The sequence below is a fragment of the Heloderma suspectum genome, chromosome 9, assembly GCF_057233095.1.
Source record: "Heloderma suspectum isolate Gila_16-S chromosome 9, 16-S_ref, whole genome shotgun sequence".
NCBI lineage: Eukaryota > Metazoa > Chordata > Lepidosauria > Squamata > Helodermatidae > Heloderma > Heloderma suspectum.
Genome location: NC_139466.1, coordinates 14,724,913 through 14,748,803, shown reverse-complemented (window position 1 = coordinate 14,748,803; position 23,891 = coordinate 14,724,913). Strand labels below are relative to the sequence as shown.

Genomic DNA, 23,891 nt, shown 5'->3' with positions numbered 1-23,891 from the left:
GGGACATTTGACACAACTGTATTCTGTTCAGCTTGGTCAGTGGGAGGCTTGCTTTAGTTACCTGTCAACTTTGTCTATATGTCTAAAATCATTGGAAGCCCATCCGTAAGGGATAATGCACATGTTTGCAAATACACCAAGATATAAGTCATGCAAAAAACTATATCCTGTGTAGAGGGGCTTCTGTCAGGATCACAGTGGATCTTCCATCCAAGCATCTCTATACCTGTCCATCCTGATGCTATAGCACCAAACTCTTCCCAGGTCTTGAACAGCAGCCCTCATTCCAGAGCTATCCAGCTTGCTACACTTCAGAGAAACCACTCCAGATGGCTAAAGCTACATGCTACAACACTAATCTTCAACGTGGTGCCTGCAAGTCCCTCCATGTGTGCCCATGAAGCTCTCCACCCCCTGCCCCTTCAAAAACAACTTTTTCAAACAAAATCCTTGGAAAATGTTAGGACAGTTTTTCTCTCCGTTTCTAGCCTTGCTATTTCTATTCCCCTGCTGCCACCCTGTTTAGCTTGCTGTTCGCCTCTAGCATTGATCTTTCCTCTCTGCCCCTTTGCCTTGCTATTCCCTCCTTCCCAGCCTCTAGCCTGACTATTTCTTTCCCCACTCCCACCTCTTTAAGTCACTTGTGACTAGCCAGGCCCCGATGGCAGCCATTATGTGAGTAGCCACATCCTCCATGGGAGCCATTTTGTGGTGGTGCCCACAGCAGTTTCTCAGATCCCCAAATGTGCCCACAGGTCCAAAAAGACCTTTGCTACAAAGTGAGAACGTGTATCCAGAGAGATGTGTTTGTACAATTTGGAAGAAAATACCCTCTTAGGTTCTACATCCACAGAGCTTCCTCTAGTGTGAACATCCTTTGCAACTATGGTTGTTTCCTTGCCTAGTATGGTCATCTTGGAGAATGGAAACTGTGCTGGCCAACTTGGGTCCCTCCATCAAGCAGTCTACTAAATGCAGCTTTCACTCTGCCTCACCAGAGCAGTCTTCTCCAAATGCCCTCATCTGTTGGACTACAATTCCCATAAGATGATTGGAGTTGCAGTTCCAACACACATCTGGAGGGCACTAGGTCAGAGAAGCCAGCACTAGAGGAACACGCTGAAAGAGGTGTGCATTGAGCAGGGGGTTGGACTCAATAGTCTTATAGGGCCCCTTCCAACCCTACTATTCTGATTCTATGATTCTAGGTTCAACTACCAGGGAAGGGAACCTGTGTGGTGTGGTTAGAGATGGGATCTCAATTTAAAAAAAATATTGTTTATTACACTTACAGTCAGGGCCAAAAATATTGGAACAAGGATAACTGTTTTGGCAGTTGGTCTCTGTACACATTGTACAGTTGAAAGGAAACACACCCAGATGGGAGCGAAGTCAGGACTTTCAGCTGTAATTCAAGGGATTTGACAAAAGTGGGGCACTAACCATTCAGGAAGTACAGCCAGTGGCATACACACACACACATCGTTGGTGGCTCATAAGTAATGGAACAAACCAACATCATTTCAAACTTAAGGATCGCCTTTAATACCTGGATGAAAATCCTTTGCAGTCAATGACTGCCTGAAGTCTGGAACCCATGGACATGACCAAATGCTGAGTTTCCTCCCTCGAGATGCTTTGCCCGGCCTTTATTGCAGCTGCCTTCAGCTGCTGCTTGTTTGTGGGTCTTTCTGCCTTCAGTCTTGTCTTCAGTAAGTGAAAAGCATGCTCTATTGAGTTGAGATCAGGTAGGGATGTGCAAAAGTCGCTTACCTTTTCGAAGGGGTGATTTGCAGTGGGGGGGGAGGTGCTCCGCACCTCCCCCCGAAATCCTAACCTGGCCGGCTCCGCTCCACGGCAACTCCATGGAGCCACCGGCTGGGTGCATTCGCAGGCCTGTGGAGCCTGCGAACGCAAATGGTGGCAGCTACGGCGGCCGCTATTTGCATTCCTGTTTTTTTGTTGTGATAGGCTACGTAAATATTTACGTAGCCTATCACGGCCTCCGCAGGGACGCAAATGGCGTAGCCTATCACGGAAAAAAAACAGGCGCAAATGGCGTAGTAGTCCCTGCAGAGGCAATGATAGGCTACGTAAATATTTATGTAACCTATCACGGCCTCTGCAGGGACGCAAATGGCATCCCTGCATTAGCCATGATAGGCTACATAAGTATTTACGTAGCCTATCATGGCAAAAAAAGGGAACGCAAATGGCGGCCACAGATGCAGCCGCCATTGACAAAGCAGCATGAACGGCACCAGGTAAGTGCTCCATTTCACGCGCCTTTTGCCAGGTGGTGGGGCGGGGTGGCTTCATTCCGCCATGGATTTCGGGGGGCCAAATTCACTGGCATTCGGCCTCACTGAGATCTGTGGCGGAATCCTCTGACATCCCTAAGATCAGGTGACTGACTTAGCCATTGAAGAACATCCCACTTCTTTGCCTTGAGAAACTTTTGGGTAGCTTGCTGTATGTTTTGGGTATCCATCTGCAATATGAAGCAGCGTCCTATCAGTTTCACAGCATTCGGCTGAATCCGAGCAGAAAGTATAGCCCTATACACTTCAGAATTCATCCTGCTGCTTTGATCAGCAGTCAGGTCATCAATAAACACCAGTGACCAGGCTCCATTGGCATGCCCATGCCATCACACTGCCTCCACCATGTTTGACAGATGATGTGGTATGCTTTGGATCATGAGCTGTTCCTTTCCTTCTCCATACTTTTCTCTTCCCATCATTCTGGTACAAGTTCATCTTGGTTTCATCAGTCCAAAGAATCTTCTTCCAGAACTGGGCAGGCCTTTTTAGCTGTTTGCTGGCAAAAGCTAATCTGGCCTTTCGGTTCTTGAGCATTACCAGTGGTTTGCACCTTGTTGTGAAGCCTCTGTATTTATATTCATAAAGCCGTCTCTTGACTGTAGATGTTGACAATGACATGCCTACTTCCTCAAGAGCGTTCTTGACCTGGCTAGATGTTGTGAAAGGGTTCCTCTTCACCATGAGCAGAATTCTGCGGTCATACACTTTAGTTGTCTTCTGTGGTCTTCCAGGCCTTTTGCTGTTGCTGAGCTTGCCAGTTAATTCCTTCTTTTTCAGGATGCTCCAAACTGTTGTATTGGCCACTCCCACTGTTTTTGCTATCTCTCTGATGGGTTTATGTTGTTTCCTCAGCCTAATGATGGCCTCCTTCACTCGCACGGACACCTCTTTGGACCTCATGTTGGGAGCTCCAGTGAACAGCTACCAAATGCAAATGTAACACTCAGAATCACCTCCAGGCCCTTCATCTGTTTGATTGGTCATGGGTCACCCAGGAAACAGACCACACCTGGCCATGCAGCTGCTTGTCAGCCATTTGTTCCATTACTTATGAGCCACCAACGATGGGGGTGTGTGTGTGCCACTGGCTGTACTTCCTGAATGGTTAGTGCCCCACTTTTGTCAAACCCCTTGAATTACAGCTGAAAGTCCTGACTTCGCGCCCACCCGGGTGTGTTTCCTTTCAACTTCAATGTGGTGGTGTACGGAGGCCAACTGCCAAAACAGTTATCCTTGTTGCAATATTTCTGGCCCTGACTGTATGTCCTGCCTTTCCTCCAAGGAGTCCAAGGCGGTGTACATGATCCTCCTCCTCTCCATTTTATCCTTCTGAGTCTCTGTGCACAGATGTGAAAGGCATTTCACATGCAATTATACAATGCGAGCTATTTAACTCGATAACTGTCTATGTGAAAGCTTGTATCTGCAAAAAGAGATTCTCTGTGCAGTTTCATTTCCCTTGCAGAAAGTAAATCAAAGCACATTTGCCTTGCAGATGGAACAGTTTTTTTTTGTTTTTTTTTACAGTATTTTTATCCCATGCCTCAGACAAAAACACTCCTGGAGTTGCTTGCAAATAATCAGTAGAAGAAGATAGTCCCCGCCTGCAGGCTTACAATCTAAAAAGTCACGACACACATGGGAAAAAGGATAGGGATTGAAGAGAGAGAGAGAGAAATCTTTCAGCAGGGCTCCCGCTCATCTCCCTCAATACAGGCTTCTCTGGGTCTCAGCTGTGGTCTTGACTAGCTTGTCGTGCTGTTTTGATACAGATTTCTGTCTGGATTGAGTCTGCTAAATCTGGTCTGTTTCACTATTCCTCCAGTTTGTGCATGGTGTCATTGTCCTCCCTTAAGCACAGGAGAATCAAGGTTATTTTTATGCTTTTACTGATCCTGAGGAGCAATGGCATTCAGATGGAACTTGGAAGAGGCTTGGCACTGGTATCCACCGCTCAGGACAGGCTTCCTGCTTTCCTATCCAAGGACAACAAGCCAATCAACTCAGAACTTTTTCATGATCCCCAAAGCAAAGGACCTTCCAGCCTGCTCTCAACAAACCTTTCCTTTCCAGTTGTCTTCCTTCTACCTTGTAAGGGGCAAACTTACCTGAGGGCAAAAATGCATCCCTTGAATGTTTGCATGTCAGGCAGCTGTTAAAGCATGGGTGAGCAACCTACAGTTTCATCTGGCCCATGGAGGTTGCTCATTTGGCCCACAGAGGCTTGCATCCCTCTGTGGGCCCCACTCCCTGCCTGAAGGGCACCAGAGGGCCTTGGAAAGAGGTGGGGAGAGGAATCCCCCTCTTATGTGTAATCAGCTACAGGCATAGAAGCCCTGCCAGGGGAAAAAATGGCAACCTTGCTAATGTACCTGTTTGGCATGTAAACTGGATGTCTCAATCGGATAACACATCCGTAAACATAACCCGTTTTCCTAAGAGGCATTAAGTGCTTTCTGCACTCTCTTGTGGCTGAAGAGACATGATCCCCATCTCCCTAACCCCTCCCGCCCCCAAACATGACCATGTTCATGGGCTCCAGAGGTAACACTGGCTTCCTCTCTCTGTCACAGTGCGAGGCAAGGGCATGTGTTGCCATGAGGGCAATATGCCTGCACATGCAACCTGCACATGCAACCATCTAGAGTACTCTGTCCAGTTCTGGCCACCACATTTTAAGAAGGATGCCTTCAAACTGGAGAGGGTTCAGAGGAGGGCAACGAAGATGATCAGGGGACTGGAAACAAAGCCCTATGAGGAGAGATGGAAAGAACTGGGCATGTTTAGCCTTGAGAAGAGAAGACTGAGGGGAGATAGGATAGCCCTCTTCAGGTACTTGAAAGGTTGTCACAGAGAAGAAGGCCAGGATCTCTTCTCAATCATCCCAGAGTGCAGGACACGGAATAATGGGCTCAAGTTACAGGAAGCCAGATTCCGGCTGAACATCAGGAGAAGCGTCCTGACTGTCAAAGCAATATGACAATGGAACCAATGATCTAGGGAAGTAATGAGCTCTCCCACACTGGAGGCATTCAAGACGAGGCTGGACAGCCACCTGTCAGGGATGCTCTGACTTGGATTCCTGCATTGAGCAGGGGGTTGGACTCGATGGCCTTGTAGGCCCCATCCAACCCTACTATTCTATGATTCTCTTTCACATGATGATATTGCAACTCCTGTGCTTATGGATTATTTTTGGTGTGTGTCCACCCAATATCAGTCAAATACCCAAAGTTGCCACACCATGCCTTGGTGAAGTGAGGTGAGGTAACTGTCTCAGGCAGCTGATTTTTGAGTGTCATGAAAGGGCAGCACATCAGTATGTATTTATTGTTATTTAATGTATTATTGTCACATTTTACTGCCAGGCAAGGCAAGAGATGCTTGCAGGATTTTCTGTCTCAGGTGCCAAAATAACTTGTCTGGCCTTCAGTAAGACCACTTGTGGTGCTCAGCTTATGGAATCCCCCCGCCCCCACAAGGCTCACCTGGCACCCACACTATTATTACCTTTTCAACCCCAGGGATATGAAATATTTCTCTTCTTGGCATTTTAGATATTTATTATTATATTTGTTGTTTGTAACTGGTTTTATCTTGTGAGCCACCCTGAGAACTTTTTAGTAGAGGGCAGGGGTCCCCAACCTGTTTGGGTCAGTGGGCATGATCTATACATGCAGCAGAATGATGGGTTAACATGCAGAAGTATTAGGATAGACATCCAGATGTGTGGGGGGATGGCATATTTTTCAAGGTTCCTCTACATTAAGAACTCCATGCAAAGAATGAAAGTCAGCTCAGGAGGGAAATCTTTTCACCTGATGTTCTGATTTACTTTTTGCAAGTTTTCCTTATTTTTCTTTTAATATGGGGAAGCATTAAAAAGTGCAGTGCTATGGTTTGAGCAGGAAAGATGGGGGGCTCAGCCAAATTTCATAGGGGTGGAAGGAGCCCAGAGGGAGCACAGGAGGGCTGTCAGAAAGAGAGAGAAAAGGGAATGGCTGCCAGTGTCACCTCCCACAGATTCCCCACAAGGGGAATATAGCCTTCGACAGAAAAAGGGTTATTCCACACCTGCGTTAGATTGTTGCACTAGGAGCAGAGAGAACCAGGTTCTAATCCCCATTCAGCTGTGGTGGGTAACCTTGGGCCAGTCTCTCCCACTTCCTTTCTCTTGGCCTTAACCTACGTCACAGGGTTGTTGTGAGCATAAAAGAGTGTGTGTGGAGGGTGGAGGAGAGAACTGAATAGGCCTCCTGAGCATTTTGAGGGAAGGGCAGGATTTTTTTTTATATATTCATGTTATAATTGTTCTATTTTTGTTATAATTGTTATATATTGGCTTGAGACCAGGTTACTGAAGGATTGTCTCCTCCCATATATGCCTGCCTGGACCCTAAGATCATCTTCAGGGGTCCTTCTCTGGGAGCCCCTGCCAAAGGAAGTGCAGTGGGTGGCTAACAAGACCCTTTTCTGTGGCACCCCCGCTCTGGAATGAGCTTCCCAGAGAGGCTCGCCTGGTGCCTATGTTGTGCCCTTTCTGGAGCCAGGTGAAGACCTTTTTATTTCCCCAGGCATTTTAGTCTTTTAGCTCTGTTGTTTTAAATATGTTATTGTATTTTAAATCTATGCACTGCTGCTAGATTTTTTTTTTTTGGTTTGTACTTTTATATAGTAGTTTTAAGCTTTTACATTTTATATTGTATTTGATTATGCATTTGGTGGTTTTAATTGTTGAGAACCACCCAGAAAGCTTCAGCTATTGGGTGGTATAGAAATGTAATAAATAAATAGTTATATTTTTGTATGTTGGTTTTCTATTATGTATTTTTAGGGTCTTAAGCTTTGCAAAGCAGCCAGAGAGCTCTGGCTGTTGGGGGCTATAGAAATGTAATATAAATAAATAAACAAATAAATAAATAGTTGTATTTTTGTACGTTGGTTTTCTATTATGTATTTTTAGGGTCTTAAGCTTTGCAAAGCAGCCAGAGAGCTCTGGCTGTTGGGGGCTATAGAAATGTAATATAAATAAATAAATAAATAAATAAATAAATAGTTGTATTTTTGTACGTTGGTTTTATATTATGTATTTTTAGGGTCTTAAACTTTGCAAAGTGCCCAGGGAGCTCTGGCTGTTGAGGGGTATAGAAATGTAATATAAATTAATAGTTGTATTTTTGTACATTGGTTTTATAGTATGTATTTTTAGGGTCTTAAGCTTTGCAAAGCAGCCAGAGAGCTCTGGCTGTTGGGGGAGTATAGAAATGTTAAATAAATAAATAAATAGATAGATAGATAGATAGATAGATAGTTGTATTTTTGTACATTGGTTTTCTATTATGTATCTTTAGGGTCTTAAGCTTTGCAAAGCAGCCAGAGAGCTCTGGCTGTTGGGGGCTATAGAAATGTAATATAAATAAATAAATAAATAAATAAATAGTTGTATTTTTGTACGTTGGTTTTATATTATGTATTTTTAGGGTCTTAAGCTTTGCAAAGCAGCCAGAGAGCTCTGGCTGTTGGGGGCTATAGAAATGTAATATAAATAAATAAATAAATAAATAAATAGTTGTATTTTTGTACGTTGGTTTTATATTATGTATTTTTAGGGTCTTAAACTTTGCAAAGTGCCCAGGGAGCTCTGGCTGTTGAGGGGTATAGAAATGTAATATAAATTAATAGTTGTATTTTTGTACATTGGTTTTATAGTATGTATTTTTAGGGTCTTAAGCTTTGCAAAGCAGCCAGAGAGCTCTGGCTGTTGGGGGAGTATAGAAATGTTAAATAAATAGATAGATAGATAGATAGATAGATAGTTGTATTTTTGTACATTGGTTTTCTATTATGTATCTTTAGGGTCTTAAGCTTTGCAAAGCAGCCAGAGAGCTCTGGCTGTTGGGGGCTATAGAAATGTAATATAAATAAATAAATAAATAAATAAATAGTTGTATTTTTGTACGTTGGTTTTATATTATGTATTTTTAGGGTCTTAAACTTTGCAAAGTGCCCAGGGAGCTCTGGCTGTTGGGGGCTATAGAAATGTAATATAAATAAATAAATAAATAGTTGTATTTTTGTACGTTGGTTTTATAGTATGTATCTTTAGGGTCTTAAGCTTCGCAAGCGCCCAGAGAGCTCCGGCTGCTGGGGCGGGGTGTAGAAATGTAATAAATGAACGGATGGCAAATGTGGTCCGCGGCATCCTTCGGATGTGATCGAAGTGGTGCCGCCCATTCCGCTCCTCTCTTTCCACCCCCTTTCTCTTCCTTGGACTCTTCCGCCTCGCGCCGTTCCTCTTGAACACCGCAGAAGGCAAGGCAGGGCAAGGCAAGGCGGGCGGCGGCGGCGCCGTCGCCGCCGCTCCTGGGTCCTCCGGGTCGCCAGGTGGCGCTGCGCCGCCTCGCTCCTCGCCGCCGCCAGCGGCACATGCGCCGGCCTTTCGGGAGATCTCGCGCGCCTTGGACGTTCCATTCCACCCACGTGAGCCGAATGTAAGAAGGAGAGGAAGAAAAAAAAAAGGGGGGGGGGAAGGTTACATTGTGGCGAGGCGCGCGCCAAAGCGAGAGGGCGACGGCGACGCGGCCGCCTGCACGTGTGAACGGCGCGGGGAAGATCCGTGCCCGGCTGCTCCCGGCCCCGCGCTGCTTTCCGGACCCAGGCGATCCCCGTCCTGCGTGCCGCCCTCCGCTAGCTTGGCGCGCCGGGTCCGGGGGGCCCTCTCCCACCAGGCCTGCCCGGCCCGGCCCGGCCCAGCCCAGCCCAGCCCATGGCCGGCGGAGGGTGGACGCTGCCCGGCGGGGATTTCTTGTCCCCGCAGCCGCCGCCGCCGCCGCCGCCTCCTTCGCAGCCGGAGCCGCCGCCGCCGCCGCCGCCGCCTGCTGTCCCCGCGGCGGAGCCCGGCCTGGAGCCCTGGCGCGAGCAGCAGGAGAGCGACCGGCACTGGGCGCTGCGCAAGCAGTTCCTGCTCCGCAACCTGCCGGGCTCCTCGGGCCACGGCGCCGCCTTCCAGAAGCTCCTCGCGCTCTCCCACGCGTGGACCAACCACGTCTTCATGGGATGCAGGTGAGAGAGAGAGGGAGGGAGGGAGGAGGGGCGCTCCTCTCACCGCCCTCCGGCGCCCCCCAGCCACCCCCACTCGCGCGTCATGTCGGGGGCTCGCTTCTCGCCCCCCCGCCGCGGGAAAACCCGCATTCACACGTAAGATGCGCGAACCCTGGTCTCGTGTCGGCCTTCGGTTTGGAGATGCGTCCGAGCCAGCAAGGAGAAGGCTCGGATTGGTAATAGAGGGCACCCCTGCCCCCGTCTTCGATCCATTCATTCATTCACTTATTGCATGCCCTCTGTTTCCCTCTCTTGCACACGCGCACATTTATTATCTGTCAGTTTCCTTCCTGCTCTGTGACTGGTAGTAGTATTCTTAGAATTTAAATATATATATTTATATCCTGCTTTCCTACTAATAAATACAGACAGCAACCCAGGAACGCAGTAAACGATTGTGTGCAGCACATGAAACCACACATTTAAAGCCAGCAGTTGGGTTTTGTTTGTTTCTTGAAACCGTAAATAGCAAATGAAAATGATTTGGGAGAACAGCCGCAGAATTAAACATGCAAAGACTTTTAGGACAAAAAGGGTTTTGCTTTCTGATTAGAAGATGATAGAAAGGAGCTGAGGGTATCTCTGCAGGGTAGGCATTCTCAAAGCCTTTACTTGCACAAGGCAGTTTATATACATGGGGGGTGGGCCCTTTATAGGCCCCATCCACCTCCAATACATTGTCAGTATATAAGGACTCATCCCAAGGAATAGGGCCTTTTTCCTTTTGAGCATCCCATTGGCATCTGACTGTCTGCTGTTATAGAGAGCCATAAGAGGTGGGTAGCGGCGCCCATGGAAGGCAGAATATTATCTTTACTGAACAGCTTTACTGAACCCCAAAAGTATTCCACATTCCCAACTCCTTTGGGGCTGTACAGCTCTTTTTCAGGCCACAGTACTTACCAGCTTGATGTCACTGTGGTAGATCAAAGCTGGTCCTTGACTTCTTTTGTGTTTCATAGATAACGTTTCCCTGAATAAGAACATAAGAATTGCCCTGCTGGATGAGACCAAGGGTCCATCTAGTCCAGCATTCTGTTCACACAGTGGCCAACCAGCTGCTCATGAGAAACCCACAAGCAGGACATGAGCACAACAGCACCCTCCCACCCATGTTCCCCAGCAACTGGTGTACATAGGCATAATGTCTCTGATACTGGAGGTAGCATGTAGCCATCAGGAACAGGAACCATTGGTAGCCTTCTCCTCCAGGAATTTGTCTAACCCCCTTTAAAGCCATTCAAATTGGTGGCCATCGCTACATCTTGTGGTGACAAATTCTATAGTTTTAACTATGTGGTGTGTGAAGGCGTCCTTCCTTTTATTTGTCCTGGATCTCCCAACAATCAGCTTCATGGGATGACCCAGGTTCTAGTATGATGAGAGAGGGAGAAAATTGTCCCTATCCACTTTCTCTACACCATTACATGCTAGAGGTGCATAATTTTATACACCTCTAGCATGTCTCCCCTTCCTTGCCAATATATTGGGATCTTGGATATTTCCTGTGGCCTGGTCAGTCTTTTCAGCCTAATAATCTGCCTTGACCACTCTTGTGGATACAGCTGTGGCCCAAGATCAAGGGTAGGCAACTTGTGGCTGTCCAGTTGTTTTGGCCTGCAATTCCCATCAACCCTAGCCAGCATAGCCAATGGGCAGGGATCAGGGTAGTTTCAGGCCAAAACATCTGGAGGGACACAAGTTGCTCCCCCGTTTTAAAGGGAGAGACCAGGACCTGAACCTTGGACCTTCTACATGCAAAGTTGGGTGCTCTGTCTCTGCCCGAAGTAAGTCTGCAAATATATTTATTTGTTTTTTAACTGCTTGAGTAATGGCTGTCCTCTGAGTGATGAGTTGTCGTCTACTGCGGCCATCATGGTTAGTACTGATCTCCATGCCAGTGCCAGCAAGTCTGAGAGTCCCGAGTCTGAATCTAGTCACTGCCGCCCCGCCATCCAAGTTGGCAAGGGAACTGTATTTTATACGTGAACCGTTTAGGGATTTTATTATATTAAGCTGTATCACAAGTAAATCAATTTTGAATGGAGCATTGGCTTCGCCCACTGATTCACTTCCCTGTAGAATTCTTTAAACCTGCATGCACAAAAACAGAGGTTGCTCTTTGCCTGTGCCTTGCCTGTGTAGGAGAAAGCAAGGGGTGTCCTTGGGATCAGGAACTAAGCTGAGGGCTGCATTAGAAGCCTGTGGAGGTCAAATTGGGCTCCCAGCTGCCAGTCTCTAGCCCCATTGGCCTTGAACATCAGTCATAGCTCCTGGCCTCAGTTTGCTGGACTGTGAAATAGGGATGTAATTGACCTCTTCAGGTTAAAACAAAAACACAACACCACTAGGAGAAAGCCACTGACCTTTTATTACTCTGTATGCAATGGACAAAATTCACCCTCTTTTCCAATGGGACTGCAATCTTGAATTGGTAGATGAATCAACTAAAATTTTAGTTGATTAATTTTGGCAAGACCTTATTTTTTTAATGCTGTGAGTTGAAGGCACAGTTGTTTTTTGGAGAGACTATTCTGATTTTGGTGTCTGCAATAGGGAATGAAAAAATATTCAGGGTACCACCACCTTCTAACAATGGATGGTATTTTTTATTTCGTTTTCATATCTCAAAAAGGTGTCTATACTGAAGCTTTAATCAATAATTTATATGCTGCGTTTCTAAAGAAATGGTTTCTCAAGGCGGTTTACAGTAAGCATGATAAAACATTTAGAATCAGTATATAAAAACATGTAACTAAAAGCAGCAGTATAATTTTTTAATTAGACCAATAAAAAGCATGTCATTATTAAAAGCAGAGAGAAATGACACTAAAAAGCCAGGTCATTATTTCAATGAAAAGTAGAGTTATTAAAATAATTTATTTAAAGGCTGCTTAAAAGCAGTGGGGGGCCAAGGGTATTTCCTTCAGGAGGGACCACCACCGAAAAGGCCCTGACCTTTGTGCCCGCTAACCTAACTGTTCTGAAGAGTGGGCTTATGAGTAGGGTCTCTGTGACTACTTTAATGGCTTAGACAAGTTGAGATTTAATCCATTTTGGGCACAATCCTATGCATGTTTAGGCAGAAAAAAAGCCTACAACTCCTAGCATGCTGGCTGTGACATGCTGGGAGCTGTAGACCTTTTTTTCTGTCTAAACATGTGTAGGACTGTGCCTTAAGACCAATGATTAATGAATTCTTTAAATCAGTTGCTAGCCCTAGTTGCCAACTGTTACTTCATGGTTGAATACAGAGAGTTTGGACCAATGTGTTTGTCTCAGTAAAGAGATGCTGATTTGGGTATGGGTTTTTTCCTCCTTTAAATTTAATTTAAAGTATTCACCTATCTTAAATCCTGTCATCTTCGGATAAAATTTGACCTTTTTGTACAACTTCCCCCCACTTTTTTGTCGGGGAGGTAAATATCAAAGAAAACGATCACACTGTATTGCAGTCTTCTCACCTTAGAGTTGCTGGAATGGTGGATGCTTTTTCATGGTCAGCGTTCTAAAAGGCTAAAGAAAGTTGATTGCTTTGCTCATTTAGAACTTCTGATGTCTTGAGTGGTGCTTATACAGAGTTCTTTTTCAGTGGAAACCAAGCCTCTCTTGGCATAAAATAAGTTGCTAATCAGACAATGGAATATGTTTAGGCACGACTAATGCTGGAATTTAAATTGTTGGTGAAGCATTGAAAATGCAGCTTCAATGCAAAAACTGCCAAGAGCTTTTAAAATCCCTTCATTTATTTTGTCTTAATTGTATTGATATCCCATCCAGGGGATATCAGGGCAGACGACACAGAGTTAATCCTCTCTATCCTTACAACAACCTGGCAAGTGGTCTGGATGTGCCTGATCTTGGAAGCTAAGCAGGGTCAGCCCTGGGTAGTATTTGGATGGGAGACCACCTGGGAATCGGGCTTCCTGCACTGAGCAGGGGGTTGGACTCAATGGTCTTGTAGGCTCCTTCCAGCCCTATGATTCTGTGATTCTAAGCTGGGTTGGAGATAGTGACTTGTCCAAGCTTCACCTGCCGAACTTCATGTGGCTGAGTAGGGAATTGAACCCAAGTCTCCCAGGTTCCAGGTCCTACACTCTCCTGTTTCGCAGGATATGTTGTCAGCTAACAATACCCAAACGTAACAGACCAACTAATAGAAGAGTGACAGCCACCAACTTGAATTGCTTTAAAAGGGGATTGGACAAATTCCGGGAGAAGAGTATCAATGGCTACTAGTCCTGATAGCTCTACTCTACCTCCAGTATCAGAGGCGGTGAGCCCATGTACATCAGTTGCTGGGGAACATGGGCGGGAGGGTGCTGTTGCACTCCTGTCCTGCTTGTGAGTTTCCCATGGGCAGCTGATCAGCCACTGTGTGAACAGAATGCTGGACTGGATGCATCCTTGGTCTGATCCAGCAGGGCTCTTCTTATGTTCTTATAAGTTTGCAGCCTTAAAAGTTAGCATTTATTGAAACTGCCAGAGTAAAAACGGCAGAGCTGATCCTACTGTGGAGAAAGAGCCCCCAGAGAGCAGATTTGACAGACGTTACTCAGTGCTGGACTAGAGAGGCATTTGGTCTGATCTAGCAGGGCTCTTATATTCTGGTGTTAAGAGCCCTGCTGGATCAGACCAAGGGTCCATCTAGTCCAGCATTCTGTTCACACATTTGCCAACCAGCTGTTGACCAGGAACCCACAAGCAGGATATGAGGGCATTCTCCTTCTGTCATTGTTCCCCAGCAACTGGTATTCAGTAGCGTGCCATCTCTGATCCTGGAGGTAGCATAGGCCATCCTGACTAGCAGCCATTAATAGCCTTGTTCTCCCATGAATTGGTCTAATGCCCTTTCTACGCCAGTGGCTTGCACTACATCTTGTGGCACCAATCCCGTGCAGGAATGGTGTGTTTTGTGAGAAATTATTTGGTCTGCCCTGAATCTTCTACCAGCCAAGTTTATGGGAAGACCCCGAGTTATGGTATAACATTAGAAAGGGATGGGCAGGTCTTCCTCTCTGGTTTCTCCACCCCGTGCGTAATTTCATAAACTTCTGTCTCATCTCCCCTTGTGGTCTTTTTTTCCTAAACTGAAAAGCCTGTAAATGACACAGCCTTTTCTCATAGTGGAAGTGTTCCAGCTCTCCACCCCGCAGTTGCTCTGGTTGCCCTGTCCAGCACTTTTTCCAGCTTTACCATATCCTTTTACCTTGTCTAGGGTGGAGGGAGTACTGGGTAGTCAAGTGTTCAAAGGGGGCTGGTAAAATCATTGGCTTAGGGCAAGCCCCTTCCATGAGCCTGAGCAACATTTTGGATCGTGGAAGGGATTTTCGAGGTCATCTGGTCCTTACAGTCTTTTTAGGGAGCAGTCCTATGGCCACTAGACACTGTATAGAGGGCCATAGGATATGCTGTTTTCTGGGAACCAACTTCCCCCCTCGTCCGTGCTGCCTCTGAGGCAGTGCGGAGAAGCCCTGTCCTCCATGCTTGGAAGAGGAGTGCAGAGCGATTGAAAAGGGGCGTTCTAGGGCAGGGAGAGCGTGTATGACACATGCAATGTGTCGTACAGCAGCTTCCTTTCCTGGTTGGCCCCCCTGCCACTAGACAGCTGAAAATGGCTGTCTAGTGAAAAATAGCAAGGCAGGAGAGGCGTGGAGGGAACAATCCCCCCATGCCTCTCCTGCCTTGCTTTGGATAGGCGGTCGCCTCCGAGTTCGGAGGCAGCCACTTATCTAGTTAGGATTGCACCCTTAGCCAGCATTGTTCTTTCTGTGCGATACGGTGTTGAGCTTTGGGGCTTTAGTGGATCATTAGTTCCAGACCTGGAAAGGATCCGAAATCCTTTTCTGAAGAGAGTGCTGGCGCTGCCTGTTGGCTCCCCTGCTGCTCCTGTTCATGCGGAAGGGGGTTGGCCTTCTGTTTGGGCTGGAATACAAGCCTGGCTTCTGAATTTTCACAACAGAATGTTCATTTTGCCATCTTCACATTTGGTGTGTAAAACCTATGGCTCTCCCTTATTCTCGGAGGAAAGGAACCGCATTACAGACACTTGCTAGAGTCCTTGATTGTCACCTTACTAAGGTTCAGTTGATGCCCAAATCTCAGATAAGGCATTTGAAACAGGCTTTCCTAATATCAATCAACCATTCTTCTAGATTTTCTAGATTGTATCCACGCATCAAGTCAGATCACCAGAGAGGCAGTTATCTGGATCTTACTACTTCATCTCCATGTAGAAATGTTTCATAGAATTAAGATTTAAGGTGACACCCTCTGCTTTCTTAAAAGCCTGTTAGGAGAAATTACCATGGGAAGAGCGATCGTGTGCATTTTGTAAATCTGTTCCTGAGGATATTGTCCATTATGTTATCCAGTGTGAAAATCACACCGTGATTTCATCAGGTTCCATGTGAAAAATATTTGTCAGGAAGAATTTTGTTATGCCTACTGAATTTGTATGTTTTCTGTTTGCTTGATAATTTTTATTTCACCTTGCGTGCTTCTGTATTTGTGCTGGCAGCTAGGAAATTGAGAGCCAGATTTGTTGCCCAACTCTGAATGTTTGTTCTGCTTTTGTTATGGTGTATAGCTAACCAATAATGTTACTACTAGAGATGATCTAGTCCAACCCCCTGTTCATTGCTGTCTCTGTAATGCATCCTTGAAGGAGAACCCACTGCCTCCCAAGGCAGCCTTTCCCACTGCTGGACAGCTCTCACTCTTCCTGGCATTTGTTTATATTTAAACTGGAAGCAGCTACCAGCTGGAGAGATGTGTCATGTGAGATTCGAATGCATGGCCTTCTGAAATATAGTTGGGAGCCCCCAAGTGGCTCCCCTTCTTAGTCAAGAAGCTCCCCACAGGGTTGTGGCAAAAGGAAGGGCTGTAGCTCGGTGCCAGACACATCCTTTTTTGTGCAAGAGGTCCCAGGTTCAATCACCGGCAGTGTGCACAGTTCTGGTCACCACACCTAAAAAAGGATATTGTAGAGCTGGAAAAAGTGCAGAAAAGGGCAACTGAAATGATCAAGGGGCTGGAGCATCTCCCCTATGAGAGAAGTTTACAACAGCTGGGATTGTTTAGCTTGGGGAAAAAAGGAAGGTAAGGGGAGACATGATAGAGGTGCACAAAATTATGCCACGGTGTGGAGAATGTGGATAGGGAGACATTTTTCTCCCTCTCTCAAAATATTAGAAGCTGGGGTCATCCTATGAAGCTGAGTGGTGGGAGATTCAGGACAGATAAAAGGAAGGACCTCTTCACACAGCGCATAGTTAAACTATGGAGCTTGCTACTACAGGATGTAGTGATGGCCACCAATTTGGATGGCTTTAAAAGGGAGTTAGACAAATTCCTGGAGGAAAAGGCTATCAGTGGCTACTAGTTTTGATGGCTATGTGCTACCTCCAGTACCAGAGGCAGTGAGCCTAAGTACACCAGTTGCTGGGGACTATGGGTGGGAGGGGTGCTGTTGCGCTCGTGTCCTGCTTGTGGGTTCCTGGTCGACAGCTGGTTGGCCACTGTGTGAACAGAATGCTGGATTAGATGGACCCTTGGTCTGGTCAAGCAGGGCTCTTCTTCTGTTCTTATCTCCCAATAAAGCTGGGAAAGAACCCTGTGTGAAACCGCAGAGAGCTGCTGCCCATCAGTGTAAACCAGCCTTTCCCAAATTGATGCCCTTCAGATGTTTGGGGTTACATCTGCCACAATTCCTGATGATTGGCCATGCAGTCCAACCCATCTGTGCCGCACCAGGTTGGGGAACGCTGGTGTAGACGAAACTGTGCTAGATGGATCAGGGGTGTGACTTGGTGTAACATCGCTCCCTATGCTCCTATTTGAATCACCCCTTTATTCAGAACCAGGAGGCCTGGCATCCTCTTCACACAGCGCTTAGTCAAACTATGGAATTCGCTCCCACAAGACATAGTGATGGCCACCAATTTGGAGGGCTTTAAAAGGGGGTTGGACAAATTCCTGGAGGAGGAGGCTATCTATGGCTACTGGTCCTGATAGCTATATAAAATATCCTAAAAAGCTTGGGTGAGTCAGTTTCCGGGGATAAGTACTCTGCAATAGGAGAAGCTGAATATGAGACCCTAATCACACTCGTGGACGTTTGGGCTTCCTTAATTTCAAATGCATAAACAGCATAATACAACTGCAGCTTTGAACTCTGGATGAATACATCTGAAATGGCCACCAATTTAAAAGGGGGTTAGACAAATTCCTGGAGGAGAAGGCTATCAATGGCTACTAGCCCTGATGGCTATGTGCTACCTTCAGTATCAGAGGCACTATGCCTATGTACATGAGTTGCTGGGGAACATGGGTGGGAGAGTGCTGTTGCACTCATGTCCTGCTTGTGGGTTTCCCGTGGGCAGCTGGTTGGCCACTGTGTGAACAGAATGCTGGATGAGATGGACCCTTGGTCTGATCCAGCAGGGCTCATCTTATGTTCTTATGACCATAGCTCAATGATAGAGCACATGATTTTGGCAGGCAGAAGGTCCCAGGAGAAATCCTGGCATCTCCAGGTGGGGCTAGAAAAAGATCTGTGTGAAATCGTGGGGCGTTGCTGAAAGTCATTGCTGACAATACTGAGCTATATGGGCCAATGGTCTGATTTGGTATATGTCAGCTTTTAACACTGCTGGATCTCAGGCGTCCCCAACCTGGTGCCCTCCAGATGTTTTGGACTTCAACTCCCATCAGTCCTGGCCAGCATGGCCCATAGCCAGGAATGCTGGGAGTCGCCGGTCAGAACATCTGGAGAGAACCAGATGGGGAAGATGTGTTGGACAACAAACCCCACCATCCCCAGCCAGTGTAGCACATCTGGAGGGCAACAGGTTGGGGAAGGCTGGGTTGGGTCCATACTCTTAAGTGCAGATTCTATGCATTGAGCAGGGGGTTGGACTCGATGGCCTTGTAGGCCCCTTCCAACCCTACTATTCTATGATTCTATGATTCTATGATTCTATACCCAAGGTAGGAGCAGAGTGGTAGAGGGTTTCCTAATGGAGGGCTACACTTAGAAACATCTTTTCCTTAAATGCAGGTATGGCTCTCAAGTTATGGAGAAAGTCCTCCAGATGGCTGAAGGGATCGATGTTGGTGAGATGCCATCATTTGAGTTGGTGCCCGGTGCCAAGGCAACGAAAAGGCCCCATTCCCCATTGCATGACTCTTCTTCTCACAGTGAGTATCCCCACCTTCCCATTCTCAGCAAAGGCAATTCTTTTGGACTTTAACTTCCCTTTTGCTGTTTGCAAAAAGGTAACCAATGTCAGGCCCCCAAATGACAGTGTGTGTGTGTGTGTGTGTGTTGGGGGACACATCACCCACCAGAGGAACTGGCCTGTACTGCAGGGTCAGCAGAGTCTGGGTGTGGATTTCTGAGCCCCTGGTCCCTTGGTGGTTGCCTGATCATGCCCACCACATCTTGCATGCTAGTTGTAGGAGATGGGAAGGGGAGCAGAGGGAAACAGATAGAGGAGGGAGATGATATTATTAGTATTAGTATTAGTATTATTACCAGCAGCAGCAGCATTTCAATACTGCCCCATAGCCGAAGCTCTCTGGGCAGTTTACATAAGTTAAAAGCATTGAAATACAATATACGAAGTTTAAAAGCCATTTACATGAAAGCACACAGACAATACACACAAACAACCTATCACTAAAAGCAACTTTGAACAGTCAGTCTTAACTAAAGACATACCCGGGTTCTCCAAGGCCAGGTCAAAGTGGGAGCTATAAGAGAGCATCTATATCCAATTTGGGCCAGGCTGATTTTCCCACATGGCGGCATGTTTGAATGAGCCAGGCTGCTTGGCTCCGTTCCATGTCAGCTGCCCACCATCTTCGGTTATCCCAAATGCAGTGCCAGGGCATTGCCTTGGGGATAACCCAAGATGGCTGGTAGCTGATGCGGAGTGGAGCCAGGGGCCGGCTCAGCTCCCATTCAGAAGTGCCACAGCAGCCAGCCTCTCACCTCACCAGCTCTCCCCGACAAGTTCTGAATGGAAGCCATCCCTGGCGTCACCGCCCACATAGGAAAGCATGGGTGGACAGGGCTCTCCCAGTCGGTGAGTGATGCAGCATCAGGTGGGGACAGGTGTTTGGTGCTGGGGGCCCATCGGCAGTGCCCTTTTCATGGATCCACTGAAGTTTGGTGCCGGCCCTGACAGCCCCCAAATGTCACAAGTCCTTGTCGCTGCAGAGAAAAGCTTTATTTGATCCACACCTTTTCAAAGAAAGAAAATATGTTTTCTCTTAATGCTGTAACCATCTTGCGTTCCCTAGGTCTCGAAGCTCCAAGGAAACAGCCTCCCAAATTCCGCGTTAGACCTCGTTTCGAACCCATACACTTCGTAGCCAGTAACACGCGGGACACAGGAAAGGAACAGCCTTCAGAAAACCAAGCACAGGATGCCAGTGAGAACATCACAGCCCAGCAGATCCAAAACTATGCCGATCGGGTTTTCAGCAGCTTCAGTACGCAGGATGGGGACCCTCAGTTTTCAAGCTCTGTGGGCTTAGGCTATGGAAGCAGCCAGGGCAACCAGATGGAAGCCAAGGCAGTTTCCAGAAACAAAGACACTCCTGCTAGTGGTGTTGCGGCAGTTTCAGGGGGGGCTTCTGTTCTCCAAACTGCCTCCGAAACATTTCCCAAGTCGGTTATCACAGCCAAGCAGTGTTTCATTAACAAACTCATAGCGGCTGTCCGCAAGAATCTCGCTAACCCAGACGCTAGCGGTGGGCCCGACAAAATCAACTATACTTACCTTTTGACGCGATCCATCCAGGCTTGCAAGACAAACCCCGAGTATATTTATTCTCCCTTGAAAGAGATTTCCCCAGGCGACCTCCCCAAGAGCAAGAAGCTCCTCAAAGAAGGCTTTGCTTGCGAGGTGAGGTGTCAGAACGTGTATTTGACCACGGGGTACGCTGGCAGCAAAAACGGGTCCCGGGATCGAGCGACGGAGTTGGCGGTGATGCTGCTGCAGAAGCCTGTAGAGGTGAGAGTGGCTCAGCGGAAGTTCAAGAGCACCACCCGGGAGGATCTAGTGCTGTGTGAGAGCGGCACGTCTCCTGCCGAATTCCCGCCAGCACTCAAGCAGCTGGATGACTTCATTGCTGCCATGAAAGAATGCGCGCCCGGGCAGGCAAATTCTGACCCCCTGCAAGGCCCCAGTTCGGCGAAGCACTGGACTAACTTTGTCCTGACGGAAAATGCCAGCGATGCGATCGGGATTCTGAACAACTCCGCATCCTTCAACAAAATGACAGTTGAATATAAGTACATCCTGATGCCGAACCGTTTGTGGCGCTGCAGCGTCTATTTACAGGACCACTTCTTAGCTGAAGGCTATGGCACCAAGAAAACCAGCAAGCATGCTGCGGCAGATGAGGCACTGAAAATTCTGCAGAAGACCCAGTCCAATGCTGGTGCCACCAAGGCGGTCCAGGTTCAGAAAGTGGGCGGCGCAGCCCGAGATCCTGCCAAGAAGAAGGACTTGAAGGACCTTGTCGTGTACGAGAACTCCATGAACCCCGTGTGCACGCTGAACGACACAGCTCAGTTCAATAAGATGACCGTGGAGTACGTCTTTGAAAGGATGACGGGGATGCGGTGGAAGTGTAAGGTGATGCTGGAAAACGAATTAATCGCCGAAGCCATTGGGGTAAAGAAGACGGTCAAGCATGTGGCAGCCGAGGAGGCCGTCAAAGTCCTGAAGAAGACCCAGCCGACGGTCGTCAACAACCTGAAGAAAGGCACCATCGAAGACGTCATCTCGAGGAATGAGATCTGCGGGCGCTCGGCCGAAGAGGCACTGAAGCAGCAGATCAAGGAAGACAACATTGGGAACCAGATTTTAAGGAAAATGGGCTGGACGGGTGGCGGATTGGGCAAAAGCGGGGAAGGGATCCGGGAGCCAATTGCAGTGAAGGAGCAGTTCAAAAGGGAAGGCCTTGGGCTTGACGTTGAAAGGGGGTCAAAAATCACAAAGAAAGATATCGAGCAGATCATCCAGAACTATGCCTTCTCGGACAGTAAAATTGACCTGACTTTCTCCACAGAACTCACCAACGATGAGCGCAAACAGATACATCAGATTGCCCAAAAATATGGGCTTAAGAGCAAATCCCATGGCCAGGGCCGTGATAGATATCTGGTGGTTAGCCGAAAGAGGCGCAAAGAGGACTTGTTAGACCAGCTAAAGCAAGATGGTCAAGTTGGCCATTATGAACTCATTATGCCCCAGGAGAAATAAAGCTTGAGTGCCACTAATTTCTTCTGGGCATGGCCAGACTGAGGCTGAATTCCCCATTAAACAGAGCAAAGGCAACGGAGCATATTGTGGTGGGAAAGAATGATTTAAAAAGTTTTCCTTGCTCATTTAATTTCTAAAACTTTATTAGAAAAAAGTTAGAACTTTTAAAACCAGAGTTCTGTCCAAACATATGTAGTGCTGTCTGGATAACATTAGTGCAGTTACCTGTTTTATGAAACCTCTTGGAAATGGCTTATTTCCTTCACATTTTACTAGTTTTGTAATAGCAGAAACACGTCCACCCGGGGGGAAATTCCACACCATTTTTTAAAAAAGAATGATTCCCTTGTCTTTTTATTTTGCCTTTTTAAAGTTGAAAAAAACAATGAAAGGAGGTGGTAGTATGAAGAAAACTATATGTAAAGTCGGTATTAATAATAAATAGATTTTTATTTCTGGACATGCAAAGAATGGCATGTTTTGTATTTAAAATGTGGGCAGAGGGGTAAAAACGTTTTCAGCATATTCAGAGTGCAACATCGTTACAGTGACTAGTGTTTGGTAATTTGGTTTAGCTAAGGCTGTGTGTTCTGCAGTTGAACTATGCAAGCCTTGAAGAAGGAATGGGATGCAGAAATGGCAAACACCCGGAATCTGTTTCTCTTTTCTTTTTTAATATCCAAAAGCATCGCCCAGCCATGATTAGTCACTTTGGGGTTTTTTTAAAGTGTGTTCCCTCCTAATTATGGATAAAATTGTAGTCTGGGTCCTGTTGATTTCAGTGGGGGAAGAGTTGTAACATGGGCATAACGTTCCAACTGAAACCAGTGGGTCTTAAACGTGTTCACCCGGGGCTGGGATGTGTCGCCATGTATCTAGCCATGAAGGCTATAAGATTTGAGAAAGTTTGAAGGCAGTACCTTACAATGCCATGTTTTGGGGCGGGGAGGGGGGGTGTCAGCCTGTTCCACCTTTGTTTGATCAGAGTTATGCAAAATTCTGGCATGGAATTTCATGTTTGTATATGTGTGTTGCAGAACATGCATGACTCTGGGTTTACCTTGATCAGTCAGGCACCTGCTTTTCAAAACAGGAGAACAAATGAATAAATGAATGCACATCCATCATCTTGACAGTAAGATTAACTCTGGAAGAGTGTGTTTTCTCATACCCTGTTGAGCAGTGAAGTATTTAAGAAACAAACACACTTTGGGGTGGGTGGTTACATGTGCTTATTTCTATACGTAACCTCCGAATACTCATTTTCTTATGCTGCTGCTTTTGTGTACATGTGCTTGTATATCTCATAGGGAGATCAACGAGTAAAAGGTTCTCTCGCTACTGTAGCATGTGTATGGTTTGCGTGTGGAGTATTCTCTAATTTTTCTTTTTCTTGTTCAAAAGCTAGGCATGCAGTAGGGTCCTTCCCTTCTGGCTATAAGAGCCTTTAAAGAGAACCGAGGGTTGTTAAAGTGATAAAACTACCTCCTCCTCCGTTCCTCCATCTAGCCGTTGTTTCGCTGCCTTGTCCCACTGGGGAGTCTGGCATAACCAGGAAGAATGCGCAGATAGCGACTGGATTAAAGGATTCTTAGTTGATTGACTGAGCAATAAGCCTGCATAGATTTGCATAAAAATAATTCAGGAGAAAAAACACACACAGGAGTTTCATTTTGCATATATACTACTGCAGGTGCCATCCTAAAGAAGTTCTGCCCCCCCCCCCCTTTTGGTAGTTGAATGTATGTGAAATTTATCTCAAGGGAGCCAGTGGGCCATACTCTGTAAGGACTTGCACTAAGAACTTAAATTTGTCGCTGATTAGCACTGTTTCAATCATTTAGAAAGGTTTTAAAAATTAATTAGCTGACCAACTAAATGCTACAGCCCTATCTGCAACTAACTTGTGCTCTAGTGACTACTCCATTTGACCTCACAGGAAAACTACTGAAGGGATTGGAGGCTGTACAGCAGAGGTAGGCACCAGTCGTCGTCCCCCCGAAAGAACCTTTCTTGGTGCCCACCAAGGTGCTCTATCCCTCCCACCTTTTCACATGCATGTATGTCTGAATGGATGGGGGCTGTGTGTGTGAGAGAGAATTGCGGGGGGGGGATTTTCGAGGGATCCTGAAAAAATGGTTTTTTATATGCTTGCAACCAGGATACATAAGGTCTGTGTGAGATG

The 23,891-nt window shown here is 46.6% G+C and overlaps 1 protein-coding gene across 2 annotated transcripts; it reads left to right on the top strand.

Annotated features, from left to right (window-relative positions):
• The first annotated feature begins 8,613 nt into the window (after positions 1-8,613).
• On the top strand, positions 8,614-22,202 carry NKRF (NFKB repressing factor). 2 transcript variants are annotated; one of them, XM_084813760.1, is made up of 3 exons: positions 8,614-8,815; positions 18,487-18,626; positions 19,734-22,202. In XM_084813760.1, the coding sequence occupies exons 1-3, from the start codon at positions 8,751-8,753 to the stop codon at positions 21,704-21,706; spliced, it is 2,178 nt and encodes a 725-aa protein (XP_084669886.1). In that variant the 5' UTR covers positions 8,614-8,750; the 3' UTR covers positions 21,707-22,202. The 2 variants fall into 2 exon arrangements, with proteins under 2 accessions (XP_084669886.1, XP_084669885.1); XM_084813759.1 differs by lacking the exon at positions 8,614-8,815 and adding an exon at positions 8,843-9,386.
• The last annotated feature ends 1,689 nt before the right edge of the window (positions 22,203-23,891 follow it).

What these genes read in the sequence shown, in the direction of transcription:
- NKRF (XM_084813759.1), top strand. Translation starts at nt 9,091, where the DNA reads ATGGCCGGCGGAGGGTGGACGCTGCCCGGCGGGGATTTCTTGTCCCCG. An exon ending in CACGTCTTCATGGGATGCAG is followed by an intron (nt 9,387 to 18,486) that starts GTGAGAGAGAGA and finishes CCTTAAATGCAG; the next exon opens with GTATGGCTCTCAAGTTATGG. An exon ending in GCATGACTCTTCTTCTCACA is followed by an intron (nt 18,627 to 19,733) that starts GTGAGTATCCCC and finishes TGCGTTCCCTAG; the next exon opens with GTCTCGAAGCTCCAAGGAAA.